Here is a 24,244-nt window from a genome sequence, read left to right on the forward strand (position 1 = left end):
AAGAGGTTAAAGTAAAGTGTTACCTCATTGTCTATTATTCAAACTGCAGAAAAACTGTACTTCTGCTTGAAGCAGAACTCAGCCATCATCTGCACATCACTATTTCTTCAAACTATTGCTGGTTAAAGTACAGTGTGTGCACAGCAAACGTTTGGTTACAGTGGGATCTCAACTTTTTCTAGAGATGTTTCTAAAGAGCATAATCTTGGCTTTTAAGCACATGTGCTTTGATGGAGGAGAAAGCATAGTAAGAAGATGGATTAAGTGAGGATGGAAAGAGGAGAGACGGAGAGAAGAGGGAGAGGGAGGAGGGAAAGCAAAGAGTATGAGATTGGTGGACAGCAAAGAGAAGGGATAAAGGGATAATGTGTGTGAGGAGAAGTAAGGACAGAGAGGGAATGGCAGGAAAAGAGACACAGTCAGACATGTAGAAGGCGAGGAAAACTGAGCTAGATTGAAAACTGATATTTATTGAGATATAAGATCAATAAAACAAGGGCCAAAACAGAAGAAGAGGAAAGTAAAAGAAAGACAGTGTCTGTTTCGCTGATTTGCTGTTAACCTGTGACTCTCTTGGACAAAGAGTGAGACCATGTCATACACATGACATATGAAGATTATGATTGGGAAGATTATAACTAACACTGCAGTAATATCCAATACACACTCATGTATTTACTGATGTGTCATGACAGAGTCAGACCACCAGATGACAGCACTGATGAAGGTTCCTTTAGTAGGCCACCAAGAGAGTACAGTCCAGTAGACTGTGGGCTGCAAGAGTTTTTCTATGGTGAAGAGAAGTTTTGGGTCTGGAAGTGAAAAAAAAGTTTACATGTTCTATGATCTTGACATTTTCCTAATTTGTTTAATATTAATTAATATTCTGACAGTACATTTCCAAGAAAGGCAGACAAAGAAGAGAGTTTAGGCATTAATGATGGGTTTTGAATATATCATACACTGTACATCTGTACTGACTTGTTATCTTGAGTATATTGCATTAAATATGTGTGAACATCTTGGATTAAGTATGCAATGACATCTTTATCTAAATGACAAATACACTCTCATCTTCTATTGCCCCACTTCAGGTTTTTAGTTATTCATGAATTTTTTACACAAATGCTCATCTAATTAGCTTTTCCTTATCAGTGACTGATGTAGCACAATAATTCAAGCAGCTCATGAAAGCGTTTGCATTTTATCATGTGGCGTCAAATTAGCATTTCCTGGAAAAAATTGCCTGGTAGATAAGAAGTGACGCAGTGTAACATTTTGTGCCAAGGAAAAAATGCACAATTAACATTGCGAGAGCATATTTATCATGAATAGAGATCGTAACAATGGCTGAGAAAACAAAGAAAAGTGTGCCACATCCAGGAACTCAGACACAGTTACTAACATTACACAAATTTCATTATATGAATATATTCAGAGTAACTGCTCACCGTAAGTAAAGTAAGCGACTTCGTCAGGCAGTGAGGCGTTACTGAGGTCTTCGTCTGGTACATGCATGTCCACATACTGCTGAGCTTTGGACGCCTTGAGGAACGCCATGAAGCGTGCCGTGAAGGATGCCACAAAGATGGAGAGCATGCCGAAATCCAGAACATTCCAAAGGTGCATCACATACTCCCTGGGCCCATCGCTCCAGATCTCTTTACATTCTGACCAAATCATACCTGAGGAAGAAGATACACACACATTAACACATGGATACATTGAGGAAAGACAGGAAATACAGAAGATAAATACAAATACACAAAGATAAAGAGGCTCTCACAAAACATAAACAAATGTAAACATGCACACACACACAGAAACTGTCTTGCACATACACAGATGTTGACAACAAAGCATATAATTTATACTCGGACATCCCCACTTGTAGCTCAGGTGCACACATGCACGCACGCACGCACACACACACACACACACACACACACACACACACACACACACACACACACACACACACACAGAGGAGAACCTAATTCCTCCGACACAACCACTCTGTCATTCTCTATTTGGAGCCAAAACAAGGAGAAAATGACTGCAAAGGTTCCCTGATCTGTATCATCTCTGTAACAATTACTGGGCCTTCAAAGCATGCAGCTGGAATTACAATTACCGTGGTCTACGTAAGCTACCACTGCACATACACACAAACACACGTGCACACATGCAAACATACACATGAGCACCTGCTGCCAAAAATGACCACGGATAGGAAAACAATGGTGCCATTACATGTAACCAAATAAAAATATAACCATATGTGCACTAACTTACACAAACCTAACACATAATGCTATTATATCTGTGTGTGTGTGTTGATGGAAAGAAAAACATCAGCAGATGTGAAGCAGCAGCTGAGGTCTGACAGATATTGCCACGGACTATTTATCTGTCGAGTTTGTCTTTGTGTTTCTGTCATCTCCTTCTATCTCCCTTTTTTCCCATGCCTGCTCTCTTGTATGCCACACACTCCACTCCTCCTTTTACTTTCTTTAGTCTCCCCTTACCAATTCCATATTCCTGAGCATCACCTGTCAGGTCAATCTCCAAATTTCCCTCAAGCTTATTGTTAGGACTCAGTATGGCTACTGCTTCAACAAGTCTGGCCTGTGCTGCATCCAACCAGGAAACTTTAATTTGATCTCGGGAGATAAGAGAGAAAGTTGTTGTGCTGCCATAATCTTGGCTTTTGTCCACTTGGTTGGTATGATACTACATTAATCTGCCCAAGGGCAAAGAAGTTCACTGATTCTTTCCAGGAAGTTGATTTTTAGGGAAGCTGTGTTGTAGGAAAACCTAAAAGGATGTTTAAGATTACCATCAAAAATGTTTAAAACTATGGTAGAAAAATCGCTAAAGACTCTTTCCTTTAGCATCTTGTTCAAGTACGTCCACATTGATTAAAAAAATTAAAAGAAAATCCACCAGGAAACGTCTTGCCTTGACTCTCTGACATGCCAAGTTTATTTCTTATCATGATGCACAGTGACTATCTGTGCATTTGTTTGCATTTTAATTGGCTGCAACTGTGCACAATTTCAAACATGTGAGAAGGTGACTCACCCAACACCCACTTCATGATCAACATCTCTGTCCAGGAGAACTGGGTGGTCTTGACCCTGAACACCTGTCGTGGGTGGTCTGTGATGGTCTCATTGGGAAGGTTCTTGACTCCTTCAAAGCGGTCAGAGGCGTTAACAACCAGCAAACCCAAGAAGATGGTGAAGGAGACAGCATGAGCTACGAACTTCATGAAGGGGCTTCGCAGGATCTGACCAAGCTGGAAGTGAAAAGATTGAGAAAATAATGAGATTTATGTTTCATTATGTATCTGTTTATAAATATTAATGAGAGAGAAATATTTAACCTGCATTTATTCTTATTATATCTTATTTTGTGACAGAAACACTGATATGTTACTACCTTATAAAGTCAATTTGGTGAATGTGTTGGCAAACTGTTTATATTTCAAGGGTCTAAGACAGAGGGTGTCACAAGCTGTGCAGATTGTTAAGCCCCCTGAAGCAAATTTGTGATTTGTGATACTGGCTATATAAATGAAATTTGACATGACTATTCAGCAGACACAGGGCAATATTTGCATTCAAATGTGTTTCTGGCCACAAGGTCAATAATCACCCTTGTTTTAGCTGTTTTGGTGGTGACTAAATCCTGAGCTGAATATGGAGCTTTTTAGCTGCTAAAAAGCTCCACTATGTTCACCAGCTACTTGCTAACCGAGTCTGTCTGAAACTTGGTGGTTGGCAGGCAGCATACTGTGTGCTGCCTGGTGCATCTGGAATCATGGTTGATAAGAGGGGTGACAGTGAATCAAAACATCTGGGTGATAATTCTCTGTGGGTCTGTCACCTTTCATATTATATTTTAGCGATTTTCAAAATAACAACATTGAAAAGAATAGATTTAAGGGGATGTCAAAGCCATATTGTCACTGCAATGTAGTAGAATGAAAAAGTTTTCTATTCATCATACTTGTTAAGAAGTTGTTATTCACTTGTGTTTGCTAACACATCATCCTGCAAAATCTGCTTTTGGATTAGGGAGTGGTAGTAGTTCTGGTTTTTTGAACAAATACTAATTGCAGGAAAACAAAACATTTGTTTTTATTTACTGAATCGTAAATTCATGGCTTTTGCACAGTCCCTGAGATTTTGTTCCTCGGAGATCAAAATTTGAAAAGCACCACTACACAACCATCTTAGCAGGCAAACAGCATCTGTTGTGATTCATGGATGTGCTTAACCAGCAATCACTTTCACAGCAACATAATGCCAGAGTAACTGGATGCCAAACAATCAAGTGTTTGTGGGAATGCAGCATATGGGGGGAGCGTAAGGAGCGTTAAACATGCCACCACACAGAGGGACCTTTTTATAATTGTACAAAAATATGCCAAGACAGACAAATACACATCCATGTGCAGGCACACACAAACACACAGACAGACATTCACACACTTCCAACCCCATACAGACATCAGAGATCCCAACATTTGCTACTGTGTAAACCTGCTGTGTTCAATATTAACTACCCACAGGATATCTCTACTCTCTGCATGCACACTAACACATAAGATTCAATAGCTGCTCCCATGCCACAGTCACTAAACCATGCTGGAAGAGGTTGTCTGGTATATCTTAACCCCGCAAAACCTCCTCCAACCCTCCTCCTGCCACTGGGACGGCTCCTCATTTCTCCCAGCTCCTTTACTGATAAGGCTGATCCATTTCACCCATCAGCTTAAATGAGATGGTCATCCTAGATCAGCCCTACCACTGCGTGAGGACTGAAAACCCCATGGCTTTCTCTTTTATCAATGTGATGGTGACAAGAGCTGATCTTCTCTCCTCCAATGAAATGGTGGCTGCTGGCAGCAGGCGCACGCAGACTAAATAAAAGAGGTTTGGTGTGAAATGGAAATATCAGAAGGCCAGAATGGAGCTGCTGTGTCCTCTATTATTCCTAAACATCTTTTCACCAGGGAGAATCAAACCTGGCATACATTTAGTGTAGACAGATATTTACTCTGAATGGGGAAGCACTTTTATATGGGACTCCTTCAAATTTCTACATTTTTAAACCTCTGTGCTCACTGTTCCATCCTTCTCCACAAGTCACAACCACATTTACAATCCCATTTACCAATATATAATATTTACCATAACTGGTCAGTCATCAACCCCCACCCCACCCCACCCCACCCCACCCCAAGGATAGAGAAGCAGGGGAGGAGCCAAAGAAAATCTTGAGTGTGATCAAAGTAATCAAAACAGCAGGGTCAGAGCTTGCAGGCAAAGAGACCCTTGAGCAAATTAAAATTAAATGCATGACAGACTGCAAGAGAGTAATTAAAGAAAAAAATCATTAGCTAATATGTGAGTGTGGGAGCAATATGTAGCATTTATAAATGTCAGCCTATTATTGTCAAACTGATTGTGATAACTGGTATAATTACCATAAATAAATAGCCTCTACAGTATTGCCAGTAGTGCTGCTGGAGTGTCTGAAAATTAAGACTACATTTATAATAATTATGTATCATGCATTTACTATATACTTGTATTTAGTCATCTTTCCTCACTTATACCTGCATACCTGGTTGTAATGTGTAGTATTACATCAAATAAACTAAAAAATGCAATTCTGAAAAATTAGTGGTGGGATTGCTCACTTCTGGAAAAACTGACGCTTGTGTGTGTGCTACTGGCTACTAAAAAAAGGCTGAGGCGGAGCTTTACTGCTGGAAATGTCAGAAACTAATCGGCATTGTTGGTACAAATTTGTATGAAGGAATAAATAAAAGTCTGAAGCGAAAAAGGGCTGAAGGATGTAAAATGTGCAATGAAAGGAGAGTAAAATCTGTGGCCTTGAGGTTGAGTTAAACAGAACATTTTCAGAACAGATTAACACTTTCTGCCATTCTGGCTGTGATGCTACTCTACCATCTGAACGTTCCATCCATTTATTTCCATGGGGAAAAATTGTTAACAAATTGTTGAATATTTCAGAAATTATGAGATAAATCGTTAAGAAAAATAATTTGCATTATGTCCTGATTGAACCACTTGTTTTTGGGCTCAGAAGAACATATAGTGGGATTTCTTGCACAGCAATCCCACCAATAAAACCACTGATGCCAACACATAAAGGAAACTGAATAATAGGGCATTCATTATAAATTCATTATTTTTGTACAGTAGCGATTTCTCTGCAATGGTCTAATTTTTAAGGGCATTGTGCTAATTAACTACTATAAAGAAATACTGACTCACTTACTAATTAATACAGCAACAAGTGGAATTTTCTTTGCCTTGCTGTATAAGTAAAATAATAAGTTATTAGTATAATAAGTAATAAGTATAATAAGTTATTCCTTGACTAAAGCATGGTGCTTGTTCCAGGAGGAGGGGAACCTGACAAGGCAATTTCTTTTTTACTCATGGCTTGTTTTTTTTTCTCTTATTCCCTGTTTCATCTCTTTCCTGTCACTCAAAGAAGGCTGTAGAGTATTCTCATGTGCATCTTTAATATGTATCCACCCCCCATTTTTCACCCTTTTCAATCAATCAGAAACATTGTATATCATAATATGCGTCTGTTTTTCATCCCTTCCAAAGAGCATATCTCATATTGTTCTCTTACAGGAGATTTCCAAAGCAGATATCCATGGGATGTATCCATGTTTTCACTGTCTGCCTTCGATAATTTACTACTTATCTTGAGCATCAATAACATCAATATCTTCTTCAGCTCTCCTAGCTGATTTAAATTGTAATATGCTTTGGAGTTCTGCTGGAGCTGTAAGAAATGAGCAGTTGATGAGATGAGCAGAACGAAATTGCATGATTAGCATCAGGTGTGGGAGGGCACACTACACACAATCAACCTAAACACATCAAAGCTTCCTCTCTGCAACCTGCATCTGTCTTGATGTATTTTTCTCAGTCAATGTGTCTTTATCTATTTCATTACCGAATTCATTTAATATACCTGTTTGTCTCTGTTGCCGTCACATTGTTATCAAGAGTGTATGAACATCCATTTTGTCTCATTCATTAGCTTGATTAAATTCTATTGTCCTTCCCTCCATAGGTCTTTTCTATATCTCAAATGTGTATTTTCAGTATTTAACCGGTCTTTTAAAATCATGCAACAGCAACAACAACAACATAATAATAATAATAATAATAATAATAATAATAATAATAATAATAATAATAAGGTGCCTTGCATCCTATATTAATTTGTTATTTTACATATTATTTCCACACTGCTACCTTTTTTTTATGCTGTGTTGTGTCAGAAATGGCGGACTGTGACAAGCAGGCTCATCATTTGGTTGATTCATAGTCAAATGTAATCATACATGTGCACGTACATACACAGACTAGCACACACAGATTAACATAAACAGGTGTTTTCGTGACACAGCGAGATCTGAAGCCGCTAGTGTCTCATGATTAAATCCATGTCTCGCTGGTGGAGATGCATTCTCAATGTTACTGCTCTCCATCCTCTCATACACACTTGACATCAGCTGCTCTCTTTCTCTCTTAGTCTACAAAATGACTAATTCATTAGTTATACCTAACACTCAAAGGTCCTCAGCCCTGTTTCTGAATCTTAGCGCGCACACACACACACACACACACAACCTTGTTTTACTACATTCGTGGAGACCCATTGTTCATGCATTCCAGGCCCTTTACCATTTAAACCATCACAACTGACTGCCTAATCCTAACCCTTACGATAACCGAAAAAACCCAGTCTTAACCCTCAAACAGCCATTTAAACCCGTGGCCTCCAGCATCTTTGTCCCCACAAAACTGTCACACCCCCGCAATTACAGTGGCTCCTGGTGTTTGGACCCCACACATATATTAAAGCCCTAAAGAACTAACACACACACCACTTGATGATGAGGTAGAGGATTATCCAGGTTGAAGAGCAGATCTGCATAACCACTTGCTCAGCTCTGTCATATTGTGTCACTTTACAGATTATAATTTGCTTGATGGAGTATTAACAAAATGTGATAAAGTACCTCAGGGCCCTATAATCAAATGGTGACCATACAGTGATCTTTAAATCGGATATCTGTGATGTTTTTAGCATCACTCGTCATTTGGTCTGTATGTAGCTTGACAGCTAGTGGATGGATTGACATTAAATTTGACTACATATTCATGGTCCTCTGAGAAATAAACCTAGTGACTTTAATGAGCCTGAAAAAGAGATGGGCCAGAGAAGAACCCATTAAATTTTGGTTAAATGGGTAGATCCAGGAATTTTTGATAATTTTCTGTAACAAAATAGGATTTACACTTTTGCTAATTTCACAGAAAATAATGTATGGATCATCATGTAAAAAATAGACATATTTACAGAGTTGAGATCTATGAGTCACAATGGTATTGGTATTTTCTCTCAGTATTGGTGTCAATTCTGTAACTATAGCCAAGTATTACAGAATAATAAAAAAGAGAATAACAGAATAAAAACCAGAACAAACCTACCAGAAGTCATTGATAGTAGAAACAACAGCAAATAGTTAATTTCATTGTGTGAGTGTCTGTGTGTGTGTGTGTGTGTTCTGAGTATAGGTGCGAGTCTCTGGTTTGGATCAGTGGAGATGATTAGACAAAGAGTTGGTCATACTACCACATACTGTTCATGTTCATACCTTGCTACATGGCATTATCCAGTAGGCGATGGCCAGGAAGGGCAAACCTACGGTGACCCCCAGCACTGTCCAGCACTTCACCCCAACGGACTGCTGCCTCAGACCAGGCAGGTTCTCATACCAGATAGTCAGCAGCTGCTGTTGGCAGTTGGGATGGGCAACAAACTAGAGAGAGAGATGGGGACAAGAAATTTAAATCAATGGAGAATAAAGGGAAAGAAAGCACAGGGCAAGAAAGGTGAAAGAGGAGAGGGAAAGAGAGAGGAAGGGTAGAGAGGATCAATTAGTAAACAGACATAGATAAAGATGTTTCCAGAGAAGCAAAACAGATTTGCAGCAGCAAACAACTTGCCCCTACACTGAAATGACTCAATGGTCAAATAATGGAAGAAGCTGGCTTTACAGGCTGACAGCAGAGGCTTATTCATGTTGGGGTTCAATATGTAGAAAAAAAATCTATTTCTTTTCCTTTGAGATACTATGGTCATGGTCATTCATACTTGTGTCGTCGTTTCAAATAGGTAACAGAGATAGTGAGGGGGGTGTTCTCTATAACAGACGAAGCTGTTCTACCTTTTTCTCCATCTTTCCATTCATTGAGTCCCACCCCAACATCCTGTTAAGATTTTCATGCTAAAAGGAGCAGACCGAATTTCTTAATTTCTATGCAGTATAAAGTATAACACCAATGACATCTTTATCATTTAAGGCATGCATGCTGTACTTGGTACTTTCAAGTGCTTTAGGATTACATCGATGTAACGAGTGTAGAACGGATGAAATTCAAAATTATACAGTATTCATGAAGAAGGCTTCTGGTGCTCCTCTTTATGTTAATATTCAAGGTATTCCTAAGTAGCTGAGTGTGCAAGCTGCTTTTCTATTTAGAGAACATCCATTGTGTATTCATTACTATCAAAATATATTATTCACAGCTGCCACTTGGCTTCATTTAGAATGAAAAAATGCCAACAAGCAGGTTGGCAAATCAATTTAAGATACAGTATGCATAAGAAAGCAGCATACAAATAAGAAGCACTGAGTGTTCACATTCATTACTGAAGCATGTTTGCTTTATTAGATAAGGCTTGGTCCGGTATTTCAGCATCTGCTGACAATATTACTCCGAGAAATGACGTGACAAATGAAGGCTACCAATGGTGTGGTCAGGCTGGAGAGGATGGATGTTTTTGTTCCAGCTGGAGGAAGGATGTGGAAAAACAGAGCAATCAATGCCCAGGAGGCGGTCAACTAGTGTAATAATCAAACTCTGTGTTTGTGGATTGTTTATCGTTCACATCTACCATCCGAGCAACAGGTAACGGCTGGTCAAACCTGCTTTCCCTTTTCGTTAGCCTCTTTGTTTTCTCCCTCCATCAGTCTTTCACAGCCCTTCACCAATCAGCCTCGGTCATCAGATTCAGGGAAGGTTTATCTGAGCTGACGATTGACATCCTCTGCTCCCATCCACGGATCGTATCGAACACACGAACAATGTGCATTCAGTCATTTCTACATTCAAAGGGAAACCACACACAACTACACACACCCCACCCCACAAGACCGTAGTTAACATAGTTTCCCACTGGTGTCCAGTGAGCAGTCTATCGACCCGTTGACCCATGACATGAACCCTGCCTGCGTCCGGCAACATGCATTACACACAGTCATGCTCCACCTGGTTTCCATGGCGATCTGTCCCTCCCTCCCTCCTCTCGTCCTGTGTAATTAGCTCCCAGAGTATTCGTCACGCTCTCTTGTACAGGATAAAAACACAGCTCAAACACGCGCACAAACACACTCACATATACTACCACACTAACATTTACACACACACATACACATGGGATTTACTTGACTTGAGAAAACATGCAGCACATGAAGGTCAAACAAAAACCTGTGTGTGTGTGTGTGTGTGAGAGAGAGAGAGAGAGAGAGAGAGAGAGAGAGAGAGAGAGAGAGAGAGAGAGTATGGCAGGGTGAAATGGGGAAAAGGGATTTGGTTTGACATTTAGTAAGAACACCTCTGCTCAGCAGGGGATTTTCTCTCTGACATAGAGGCCAGTTTGTTGTTTACACAGGGCCCCCTGAGGTCACACACTGAATAATACACAAACATACTGTATGTACATGTGCACAAAATGGCTCGTAGACACAAGCTTACTTACACACAAAGAAATGTTACATGTAAAACACTGCAGTAAAACACTGTTGATATTCTTCCATGTTAATCCTCCTCAAAACATATCCAATTATGGTGCATTGAACCTTTACTTTTGATGGAATATTTCAAACCAACATCTAAAAACAAACCCAAGTAACAAAATAATCCTCATCAATACAGATTCCATAGCATAATGTGATTCATTCATCAATGAGGTCTTTAAATTTCTCTTCCTTCACATGGATGTCAGCCACAGTAGCTGGTATAGATTGAGGATCATACTCAGTGACTCTTGGCAGGGTTGAAATGTGGGTCTTCTAACAAGTTATCATATCAAATCAGTCATCAGTGTATTTCAAAATCTATGAGCATCTTTTGACCGAACTGTACGATTAAGGGGACAGCTAATCGATGGATTGACATAAAATTAATTGACCATAGGCCAGAGAAGAACCCATTAAATTTTGGCGTAGATCCAGGTAAATGGGTAGATCCAAGAATGTACTATTTTGTTACGGAAAGAAAAACTTTCCGTAACAAAATAGGACATTTTCTTTTACATTTTTGCAAATTTTTTTTTTGAAAATAATGTATGGATTTCCACCAATTTTACATCAAGATCCAGATTATTTGTCACTAAGCTTGTGAAAAGAGTTGCACAATATCATCTGTGGCTTTGGGGAGCCTACAAACATCTGAAAGAGCACAGTAACTCATTATATCATATGGGAGATCTTTTACATGTTTTTTTTTGTAGTATATAGTTTATTCACCGGTACAGTTTTGGCCATCTTACCTTCTTGACTTCGTACTTGATGGCCAGTTTGACACGGCTGAGGCAGGGTCGGTTGTAGGGACTTGGGGGGCACTGGTCCACATCCCCGTTCAATATGGCTTCCACTTCCTCAGTGTCCCGACAAAGGTCCAACACACCCACCACAAAGTCTTTACACTGCATGGACAGCTTACGGTAGTCATTCTGCAAGGGTGGATAGTTTATTGGGGAAGAGAAGCTTGAATTAAAATCTAATGTAAACATCAACTTTGAATCAGTCACGTCACCAGCTGGTTTCAGATAATGAATGCACCATTATTCAGATGTATAAACACAACCATGATGACCAACCATCAAATCATCACTGTGCCTTCAGCTGCTGTCTGTTTTGTAGCTTTTCACAAAACCTAACAAAACAAAACTAACCCTTAGGTCTTTCTGATACTTCAGATGGGCTCGCATCAACCAATCCTCTTCGTGTGTCCATCTGTTCACAAAGTCACAGTAGCTGATGATTGATTGTCAACTCACCTGACACCTGCCATTGCCTTTGTAAAGTGTAGCCAGATACCTCTACAGTCTTTGTGCATTTTAAATACTCATATCTTGAAGCTGCTTCTCCTGTCCTGTGTGCCTGTTGATCTACTGTAGTGTGGGACCTCTCACTTGAGAAATGTAAACCTCTCCAAGACATCTATTCCCAATGCAATTATAATATAGCTTGAGTGTAAAATACTAAGTGTAATACTGTGATTTGGCTCATGACCTTTCCATCTTGACACATCAAATTCAGCTCTCTGCTTCTAACACAGAGATTGTCTTTAGAAATGGTGTTTGCCTCTGGAGGGTGTCCACTTGTTTTATCATAATAGCCTCACCTTGTGTACTAAGAAAAAAGACAAAAAAAAAACCACCACAGTGCTGTGTGTATTTGTGTTAGTGGTGGCCCTAGTCCTTTGTCGTAGTAGTCCTAACAGTAATCTGATATTAGAAAATAATTTGTGTCATACTTCCATGACACAGTACACACATCTGCAGAAACAGCACTCATAAATGCAGTACTGTACAAGAGAAACTCCACAAAAGCAGAAATAGAGGATCCACACTGGTTTTCTACATTTGAAATAATCATTTAGCATTTTTAGTTTGAATCTACACCTAAAAACAGAATGAAAATGTCTGAAATTAGAATAAAATCTAAAATACTGCAAGATTACCACTCCACCAGAAGTCCAAAAAGTAAAAAAAAAAAAAAAAAGGCATCTGAGAAACACCCCACGCAGTTGAGAAGAAGAAGAAACAGTGTGAACACAGGCGGTCAATCCACTCATTAAATGAACATAATTGTCTTTCTCGGAGGGGAGCAACAAAGGAATGCCATGGATTTAACAGATTATTAGACAAATTACTGGTGCAGTCTCCTTGTACTCTGTTAATGATATTTGCATAACAGTGGATGGAAACACTGATTTGCATTTTATTTAGCCAACATTATCATAATTCAATGAATGGAATAAAAGACAATGAAAAGCTGCACACTAATAACTCAGATGCATTTATTTCAATTTATAAATATTTTGGCAAACAGCCTTCTTTGGGATTATAACAGAAACTTGATTGGCATTTACACTAGCTAGCACAGGGGTAGCAGATCAAGCCAATCACCTTGAGGTCAATCAAAAGCCTAACACATGTCCACATTATCAAGAACACAATAAAAACTTTCTTTCTTTCTTTTCATTTTCCCTCAGTTTTTTATGAATTGAAGTGAAAAATAATTTATGTTGCTTATTCAAATCTTGTTGACATCCTTAGTGGAGTGAAGTTAATACTGCGGCTACACTGTACGTTTGGAGATGTACGTTTTTGAGTTTTTGAGAACTGATGATGTGATGGCGCCTCAATCCTGTGCAGTCCCCAAAGTCCTGAAAGATTTTTCTTGTACCCACACAATCATAATGTGTGGGCATAAGATAATAGAAAATATTGTCTTTCAGGACCCTGGAGGCTTAATAAGCACTATTGTCAGATTTTAAAATTGAATTGAGCTTTTACTACTGGAATATAACTTCACCCACCTCACTACACTAATGCGCAATTCCTGTCAGGCTTTTCAGCCCTATCTCCTCCTGTTCCTGCATAAAGTGATCCAGTTTCAACCCTCAGCCCCTCTATCTTGTGCCCCCCCCCCACCGTTCACTTGCCACCCTTCTTTCTTACACCACCTCCCCTCACGCTCCTGCCTCGATCTGTTTCTCAGCAGCTGATTCGAGTGGGGAAGCAGTCAGTACACTGAGGCTTATGGCAGGTTTAAAGTCCCTAAGGAATGATTTTCATTATGCATTCACTGCCATGTTGGTGTTGTGTTCAAGCATACCATTGCATTGTGTTGATAATGACACTTTCACCAAAACTTTTGCATATTTCAGCCAAGCAGAATCATCATCTAACATCTTGGGTTCTACTCTCTCTTTGTTGTAGGCCTGCAAGCAGATATGATATATTACATATGTAGAGACTGTACTGTATTCTGATGCACCTATTTATTGACCATCAATATAATTTGCATTCTTTCAGCATTTAATCCTTTTAGTAAGGGAGTTTCTTTCTATTATGACTTGGACAGAGTCTGTCTTCAATATGAAATGGTGTAATCAGTTTTGTAGAGGCGCAATGTGTTTCTACTCAAATACCAAGCAGCTGCAATTAATACAAATGCAATTAATACATTTTAAAATCCAGCCCATCAGGCTTGGATTTATCATAGAAAAAAAACTAAATTAAACAGAATGGCATGGTTGGTCAAACGACCCATCACTATCTGCAAATCAAAAAGTAAATTCTGAACATCAACCAATGGCAGCTTGCATTTATTGCCCCTTTGGGGACATGAAGAAAAGCACAGCATTTGGTGTATTTTACCTTTAGGCTGCTAAGTGAAAGAAATCAATTACAATCTCATGTCTTTACTTTCATGGAAAAGCAAGGCTTCAGGGTAGTACACGAACAAGAATGCTTTCTTAATCAATGACATTTGCATCTTAATACACACATCAAGAACACGTACATACAGACACGACACACATACAGTCTATGTGAAAATCCAATCACAACTCGAGGTATGTGGTTTTTGCCTTGGGCACTGAGATACAGAAAAGAGAACGATGCTGTGAGATTGAAAATGGAGACAGAGCAGTGTGCAGCAGAGTGAGAATGGTTACAGATGAGTGGACTGAGGGGGACATGAGCCAATCCTTAAACATGGAGAGAGAGAGAGCAGTGCAAGATAGAGATATGAGAATAAGAGAGAGTGGACATCCACCACTATCAGTCTACCACTTTTTCACTTTCTCACTTGCTGTCTGTCTCAAACTGCATTTGTCTCAATTTCTAACAATATAAAAAGAAGCTAAATTAAACTAAAACTGGCATGATAGAAGAGCAGACTAAAATGTGATTTAAAAAATTAAATGACACGCTCCTCTGCCTTACTTTGCCTCTCTCCGTCTCTCCTGAGGGTATGTGGAGGGTTAGCGTCTGTGTGTCTGTGTGTATCCAGAGGCTCTTATGAGAGATTGATCGTCTGTCTTGAGAAGTAAGATGTTTGAAGATAAATGTTAGGCTGTTAGGGGGGTCCTGATGTGCCTTTAGCAGTCCCTTCATAAACATCCGATATGCAGCACGACCATGTGACACGTGTATTTGTGCCAGTGGGTGAGAAAACATTTGCTTGCACTTGACAGTGTGTACATGTACAGAATATACATTTATTATTTTGTGGAGGCACAAGGGGACACACAGGATAGGTCCAATACTAGATTCTAAGGCAAAATCAAATCAAAAATCTATTTTGAGGAACACAGGTTTACCTGTGTGACTGGCTGTCTATCATGCATTTTTGTGCTTGTGAAAATCATGAAAGTACTGGTGAGAACCTTGAGTATTGGCTGCTGTTTAACTCAGAAAACCAAAGAAAACAAGCAATAACGAAACAGGGGCGTCGCGATTTGGATAATGTGAATTTAGAACATTCTTGAATTAACAGCATAGCATATGGATGGACCACATAATGTCAATGTGTGAAAATGAGGACGTAGTTGAAAATGGTTGTGGAACCGCTTTAAACACCCGACACATCACGTCATATTTGCATTCAGTTTAGTGTCGGCCAGTTTCAGCCATCCCTTTATCTGTTTGCTTCTCTCCTACTCTTTGTGCTCACATATAAAGTATTTTAATATAGCTGAATGTCCAAAAAAACTGTCCTCATTTACATGTTTTTCTGTTCATGTTGTCAGACAACAGAACAAGTTTGAAATAGTGACTGAGATGTGGTCCATTAAGACTAAGACTAAGGGAATAATTCAACATTTGGGAAATTATTCGCTCTCTCTCTTGAGAGTTACATGAGAAGATCTATACCACTGTCATGTCTGTCTGTAAAACATGACGCCACACGCAGGAGTATCCACTAGCTACCTGACAACCTTTAAAGTGACAAAAAGGCTCCAGGAAAGTTACTGTCCCCTGCCAAGAAATAGTCCAGCACATAATCCTGCATAAAAACACTAATTGTCAGATTAATCAAACAAGATATAACATATTAATTTGTGAACTTTTTACAGTAAGTGAATTTTTTTCCTCCAGACAGCCACCTAGGCGGTGTCTCCCCATGTTTACGGAATTATTCAGTCCAAAAGGATATAGTGGAGAGAGCGGGAATCACTGCGCTGCCCCACGGAATTAATATTGTTTCAAAGGCTTTTGTGGGACAAACGCTATATATCTGTATGTTTGGAATTCAACCTAACTGTTGCTGCATTTTCAACACATGCTGGTATTGGCATGTTATTCCTGAAGACAGCACATTGTTTGAAAGATTTTGAAAGTGCTTGGGTGTTATAAAGGTGTCATTAATGTTATAAAGTTGTCATTTAACTTTCACATTAATATTCAGTGACATAAACCTCCATCTAAGCCCTAACTTTTATTCCTCACATTTGACTTCTCCATAAAAAACAGGACTGTCTCAGGCTATTTGCATACAGTTTTAACATTATTTGATATTTTAACGTAATGAGAGGATGACGTGAAGAGGAACAGGGAGACAGAGGGGTGATAATGAGATGGTAATGAGACAGATGAGCTCCAACACAACTCTGGTCCCTCAGGTGAGCCCTTCTCATTAACTTGTCTGGAGATGGGGAACGGAATGACAAGCAGAGAGGCCGAAATCACAAACACAAAGGTGGGCAGAAAGATGGAAGAAAGGACAGACAGAAATAAATAGACCATGAGGGAAGAAATGCAGCAACACATGGTCAGACAAAAAGAGATAAATGAGCAGAAAGACGGAAATTGTGATGTAATCAAACCATTGTTTGGTTTCTGTATCTGTTTGGTTCAATTATATGATCATACTTTCTACACTAATGATCTCGACTATAAATGTAATTCAGCACATAATCGATGGAAGCTGTGCAGTGTCTGCCATTTCAGAGTGAAACAAACAAAACCAAAACTTTCTGCTGGCTTTGGGAATAAGAGATGATACACAGAAAATGGCTCTTTTCTTATACTGTGCAGTACAACACTGTCATAATGCCACTGATCCAGCAAACTCGATTTTAATAGGCCTCCCAGCAGAGAGACAGAGGAAGACACTATTGTTTAGACATTTCTTACAGTTGTTGCCATGCCAAAACCAGAAAACAGTGTGGACAGCTGAGGACAAAGTGGTGATGTATCTCTCTCTAAAAACAGCGATGAAGATGAAGGCCATGTGCAATGGTTGAACCGAGCAAAGGCTCTTCCAGTTTATATTATTGGCTTATCTTTCAAGGTTTTCCTGGAAAGGTTAATAATTCAACATTTAATTGTTTTCTGAATTTTAGCCACATCATATTGTGAAGATATGATCCATCAAAGTTTGATTATTTTATCAGTGTAAAATTTTTATGTGAATTTTCATAAATCTTCATACATCTACACTGTATAATGATAACTGAAAATATCGTAATTATTATCATGATACTGGTTTTATATCACATGGGCCAGCTCGAACACACACACGCATATATATACATATTTTGAGTCTGTTGAGTTTTTATCCACAAGTTTCTCACATTTGTCAGTGAGTGTGGTAGCCTCAATATCCCAAGCCAACTGATAGGGACAGGTTTGCGAGCTGGCACAGTAGGGGGAAATCATCTTCCTCTCTACCTCAAATCGGTACTTTAAGCTTGCCCAAACCTGTCATGCAATGTAAGTGAGTGGGTATGTTGTACCCCCTGCCTGAGCCAATCAGCCTGCTTCAGGACGGGTGCTGGCACACCCAGGTAGGTTTGATTCTTGTTAAAAAATAATTGAGACTTTTCACAGTTGCATTTACAGCTTCAGTTAAAAAGATACTGTGGTGTTTGTGTGTGTGGGGGGGTCTGCTACGAGTCAAAGATATAAAGACCTTAGATCCAGCCACTTCAAACAACATCATTAACTATAACACACATGAACAACTTGACCTTCTCAAACACAGACACACATGCACACATTTACACCCTTCTTAGGGTTTTTCTACCACCAGCATTATCATGGAAGCGAGGTTCATTTCAACAACGGCAGTATATACTATGCAATCATTTTCCTCAGTAAAAGTGCACAAAAATTGCTCATATTTTCCATCAAACAAAGTGTTCCACTGTACAAGTCTTATTTCAGCACATCCTGAGGAGAGATTGCATTGGTAATAGGTTCAGAAAAGTAATAAGAAGCTGGTGCCGCACTGAGAAATCCATTCAAGATGAGAGTCTAGTGACTAAGTTGAGTCATTGGCAAGAATGGGTTGAAACATTGGCAGAGATGGATCTACACATTTTCATTCAGCTGTGTTCAAATTCTGCCTAAATTCTGATGATGCCAGGACTGTAATCACATTTAAGGTGATTAAATAGGATTTACATTTGCATGTCTGTTCTAAATTTAAAAAAAGAAAATGAAAAAGTAAAATAGATAATAAATGTAAAGTAAGAAGCAGAGACCACCTCACCTTAAACTCTGTCTCGATGTTGGCCAGTCTTGCCAGTTCATTGCTGAGCTCGAGAGCAGTCAGCACAGGGTCTTCACTGCTGAGCGACAGGTAAGCTGCACTGGCCAGGCCCTTGTAAGCATTCATCCTGGAGCGTGAGTGACTGAACGAGTCTTTCTTCTGTTTATCGACACATTCTGAACACTTACAGAAGTAGTCATGTGGCCTTTCTATGCGTGCGCCCTTTGTCAGAAGGATGTGGACGATCTCATACTCCTGGCAGTGAGCAGCCAGGATGACGGGCGTGACGTCATGTGAAAAACGTGTTCCATCCTCATCATATGCGTAAAAGTCGTCATCACGCATCTCCTGCTCCAGGGGGCTTAAAGCCAGTCGCAGACCCCCCCCAAAGGCAGGGTGGGCGAGAATGGCTTCAACGATCCGAACATAACCCTTGGAGATAGCCAAAAGCAGGCCATCTCCTATCCTAGCCAAACCATCCTTCTTTAGCAGCAGCTCAGTCACTTCTAGGTGCTCATTGCCCACTGCAAGCTGTAAAGCATTCTGACCCATGTAGTCAACACAATTGAAGTTAAGGGTTTTGGATTCTTCCAACATTTTGCGGACCACAGGAATGTTTCCGTATTCAGCAGCATCCAGAAAACGCTCCTCCTCTGCAGTGAGGGGTGAGCCACGTTCATTGAACATGTAGGCCGGGCCCCGCACTGCTTGGCGACGCCCCTTCTCCCTCAGTGTGGTGTGCCGGCGATGCATGGCTTCCACCCTGGAGACAGTACAGAGGGGGAGGAAACCGTTAGATGGAGCAAAAGAACAAGGATTAATTTGATGGAGGTAAGAGAGATTCAGAAGATAGAGTGATGAAGTGGTGAGCAAATGATAGAGGCAAGAGTAAACAACAGTACCATTAGTTACATCAAAGTGACTGTGGTTTAACAAGGCAAAAGTCATTACTGTCACACAATCAGCAGTGCTTAACACAGGCTTCCCTGCTGACCTCAGAGAAAGCTCCCTCATGACATTTGTTATATATCTGTCTCCGGCCAGATCAATGAACCAATAGGCTACCTGGGTCAAAGCTCACTGCTGGGCCATCTCAGGTCAACAGTTCTGATTGGCAAGGGAGAGATAAAGCTGTCACCTTAGTTAGAAGTGGCATGACAAACTCACACTATGAGTCAGTGGTCATCCAAAGTGTCTCTGTGGCCAGTGGTGAATCTGTCTTTATTTATCGTTGCATGTATACAGACAAGAATGAAAATTCACTTCCTGCTCTATGCAATATGTCTCTATTTGTTTTTCTTTGCTAAATGAGGCACTATTTTCACACACCAGCAGGAGAGAGTGGTAAAAAATCTTCATCAATAGGGACTTGTCAAATAGAAGAATAATAAAAAACTAGCTCCATCCACAAAACCCTTGATAAGAATCACTGTTACTGCAAAACATGTTTCATTGGCTCTATTGTATCTCAGAAACAAAGATCTGTCACACTGCCTGCCTGCACCTGCTGTGTGGTCTGATACTCTGACCCACATAGTTGAAAAAGCCTTGATGTTCCACAAAGCTGGAAAAATGAGAGGGCAAAAGCCTGAGTGACAATGTGGGAGCAGAGCAAAATATACTGGATATGGGTAAGCTCTGAAATGACAAGCAAGAATTGGAAATTAGGAATGGTGCTGGAGAAAAATCATAGCCCAGAACTGTTTGATTTTCCACTTTGAAATAACCAATTCAAATTTGGGATTTAATTTATAAAATGCTAATATGATATTATGTCACTCAGAGCACAACCTGACTGACTCTTATTGAGTGGTCTAAAAGCAATCACGCTTTTTGCCAACTTTAATCATTTTAAAAGCACAATATGCTCATATTATCCATACAAAAGACTGCCCAAAGATTTTCACTTTAATTCTGTATGTCTGTGTATCTGAATAGTGCAGTGACTTTACAAATAACAAGGGTTCCAGTTTCACAATAAGCTGCAGATCACTCAGAGAGCCTGTCCAAGCAAGCTGCCCCCTCTCCTATTAACAACAAAACAGGCAAGGTTATTTGTAATTCAGGCCGTTTGTGATTCCCCTTACTTTGTATGTGCATGTGTGCAGGTGCATGTGTATGCACAGAGACAATGGACATTGAAGGAAAAGGTGAAAATGGAAACCCGTTCATGGTGGAAGTATTCCCTGGGGGCATCAAAGGATGTGGAACCGAGAAGATGAAGGCACTGTGAGAGAGTGTGTGTGTGTGTGTGTGTGTGTGTGTGTGTGTGTGCAGCAAGTGTGTGCATGTGAGAGAGACTGTGGTTGTCAGTGTGCGATTAAAGGGTATAAAAAGTCTGCAGCTCTTGATTTTCGATTTACACAATCAGCTGTGCCTTAGGCTGCCAATCAATGGTAGATGGCAAAATTTCCCTTTCTCCCTCTCTCTCTTTCTCTCTCACTCACACACACACACACACACACACACACACACACACACACACACACACACACACACACACACACACACACACAGAGGCATGTACAAACAATTGCAGATTATCTCACAAATGAACGCACGCAAGAATACATATGGGGACATAACATACACAGACAAACACATGTGACAACATCAGCAGCATTAATACACATGTTTAATGTGGACCCAAAATACATCAACTGTAAAATGTGATGCAAACCAATACAATGGCCTTGTAGTAAATATTACCATTATGAAGATTAGAATGGTTGATTTTAGGTGACTGTGTCAGAAAGGTATAATATCATAGTTTGTACTGCTGATTTGCTACAATGCATGGTGCTGTAAGGTGTATCTAACATCTCTACCAATCCTCCACCTCCACACAAACCCTCACATTCACAGACATATTTGTAAGCATTGCAAGGATTCCTCATAAATGAGGGGACAGTCTGGCTGCCAGCCCATTTAGATAACCTCATAGACAGGTAATGAATCGCCATTTTCCATCTCTCTCCATCTTCATCAATCTCTGACATTTTGTGATTCTGATGTGAAATAGAATTTACCTGCATCATTTCTGTGTGGAATTACAGTCACACAGACAGGAGGAGTGAGACACAATGGAGATGGATAGATAGAAACTATGTGTGTTTGTGTGGAGGAGAGAGACGGGGATGAACGAGAAGAAAAATTAGTGAGTAAAGGAGGGTTGTGTATTTGTATGGCTGCTTATATTCAAAGTGTGAGTGATTGTATTGACTGTCCATCATATAGTATTGTTAAGACTAAAGTACTTGTCATATTACCATTGTTACACCATGCTTTAATTCGCATATGGGTGTAGCAGAGCATGATGCCATGCTACAGGAAGAGCTCCCACTGCTACTTTCTTACAACATACCGTATGTCATATTCCATCTCATCCCACTAGTGAGTCATTTTTTTTTGCCTACATGTTGAAATGTCCAGTATTGACCCTCATTTAAACAGTTTTATTTACAAATACACGACAAAAATAGCTTGCTAGATGTTTGACTGTCCTTGATGTCCAAAGAGAGCCAAAATAATAACAGAGTCACTGAAAGCTGCAATGGGTTGTAGAAATTGCCCGTGTCGGCAACCTTTTCACATTTCATTTGATTTAATGTAAATGAATTAGTTGACGCAACATCACTATATGATTATAAGTAACAGCCTTTAATCCATAAACCACACTGCAATGATGCAGCTGTTACTGTGTCTACCCAGCTCTCGTTTTGATGTTGCATCCAAGTCAGAGGCTGCTGCAGATCACTCAGAGAGCCTGTCCAAGCAAGCTGCTCCCTCTCCTATTAACAACAAAACTGTCAGAAAAGGGAGACACTATCTTGTATAACTGCTACTGGTGATTCCAACTATTACTTAAACTACAGCACACCATTGCAGATATCTTCCCTTGTTCAGCCAAGGATCTCCAGCCATAGTTGTTTAACATAAATTATATTATCTTTGGATTATATTATACTGGCAATAATGGTGATAGTGGAAAAAGCCTCTTGTTGATACAATATATGTGGCTCATTTAAGCAAAACACCTCGCTGGCTCAACTTTAGTTCACTGAGTTATGTGAGTTCAACTTGATTTACATTTTTGTTGTGTTGAGGTGTTTTTGGAGAGCCCCAATTTCTGAAACTTCACAATTGGCTACCAGTATTATATAAGTGTTATCAACATTAGCTATGTATTTGGGATGTCAACCCTAAAGGACAATATTCACTGTGAATGATTGCCTAATCAATCTAAAAACAAATGGCATGCTTGGGATGGCAGTAATGCAAATGTTACTTTCAGTAGGCTGAAATATACAGTACCGCTGATTGGTGCAGAATACTATGTACAATAGTTCAATTCAATTTCATAACAACCAAAAAGAAATGAAAAGATTACTCCAAGAGTACTAAAAAATGTAATAAAAATGGAAAAGTAAACAGCGTACTTCAAGTACAGCCTTAGAATATAGTGAAAATCTCATAAACTCTGTATAATCACTTTTGAGTTGATCAAAATGTCCTCTTTCTCACAGCTGAACATTTTGAGGCTGGAACACCAAGCTATTTATAATCAGATCAAGCAATAAACCAGATTAGATCATTTACTGGTGAACTTCAAACAAAGAGAAGATGTAAAGAAGAAGAATCAGGTTTGAAATCAAAATTTGAGGATAATGAGTGAAAGAGAAGTTTTGACTCAGCAGGAATATTTACAGAGCTGACTAATGAGTTAGTACTTTATCAGCGCACAAGCATGAGCAAAATACTTGAAAAGAGTTGGACTCTGAGCCACCCCACCCCTCCCCTCTCTCTCTCTTTATCAAATACACACACACACATAGACACTCTGTCAAGCAGTAAATTGCCAATTTTTAAGATCAAAGGTGAGTTGCTCACCATATTTCATTGGAAATGAGAAACAGGCACATACACCCTCTCTTACCCTCTCTTCCACACACACACCCAACATTTAGCCTGGCAAGGCATCAGTGAGAGCATACATGCTTCTTTTCCATGCAAGCTGAACACTGGTGTATCAAAGGGGCAGACCAGGGAAGATCAAAGACCAAACACTGAGGCCTGCCGTGCTCAATATCTGATAGTCACAGCTAAGCTGGCAGTGCTACATGAACATCCATTAAGTGTCATAAATCATGTCCCATTTTGTCTCTGTGGATGTTTCCTACATGGATGCAATGAACTGCATCCACCAAATGTTCTTGTGAGCACTCATCTCACAGTGAAGTAGTTAAACATATAACAGCTGAGGGAAATTATATAGACATTACATTGCAAAATGAAAGAGGTTCCTAATCAGGGTTTTCATGAGTGTGTCTGAGTGTTTTGTGTGATGAGTGTGACATTGTGGGGATGTACTGTGCAAGCCGATTGCTGTAGTCTGCTCCAGCTCAGTGTCAAATGGTTTTGCCCAGATACCTTTCTTTTATTCAGACTCATACATAAAACACACACACACACACACACACACACACACACACACACACACACACACACACACACACACACACACACACACAC

The 24,244-nt window shown here is 39.7% G+C and overlaps 1 protein-coding gene across 1 annotated transcript in view; it reads right to left on the reverse strand.

Annotated features, from left to right (window-relative positions):
• Positions 1-24,244, reverse strand: part of trpc7 (transient receptor potential cation channel subfamily C member 7) — a 48,017-nt gene that overhangs the window by 19,181 nt on the left and 4,592 nt on the right. The window contains exons 2-6 of the mRNA XM_022760315.1: positions 18,713-19,475; positions 11,689-11,871; positions 8,729-8,893; positions 3,085-3,301; positions 1,452-1,685 (exon numbers count right to left, since the gene is read on the reverse strand). Of these exons, the coding sequence (XP_022616036.1) occupies positions 1,452-1,685; positions 3,085-3,301; positions 8,729-8,893; positions 11,689-11,871; positions 18,713-19,475 (1,562 nt within the window). The remainder of the gene's footprint in view (positions 1-1,451; positions 1,686-3,084; positions 3,302-8,728; positions 8,894-11,688; positions 11,872-18,712; positions 19,476-24,244) is intronic.

This window comes from Seriola dumerili, unplaced genomic scaffold, assembly GCF_002260705.1.
Source record: "Seriola dumerili isolate Sdu_G_001 unplaced genomic scaffold, Sdu_1.0 BDQW01000331.1, whole genome shotgun sequence".
Lineage (NCBI taxonomy): Eukaryota > Metazoa > Chordata > Actinopteri > Carangiformes > Carangidae > Seriola > Seriola dumerili.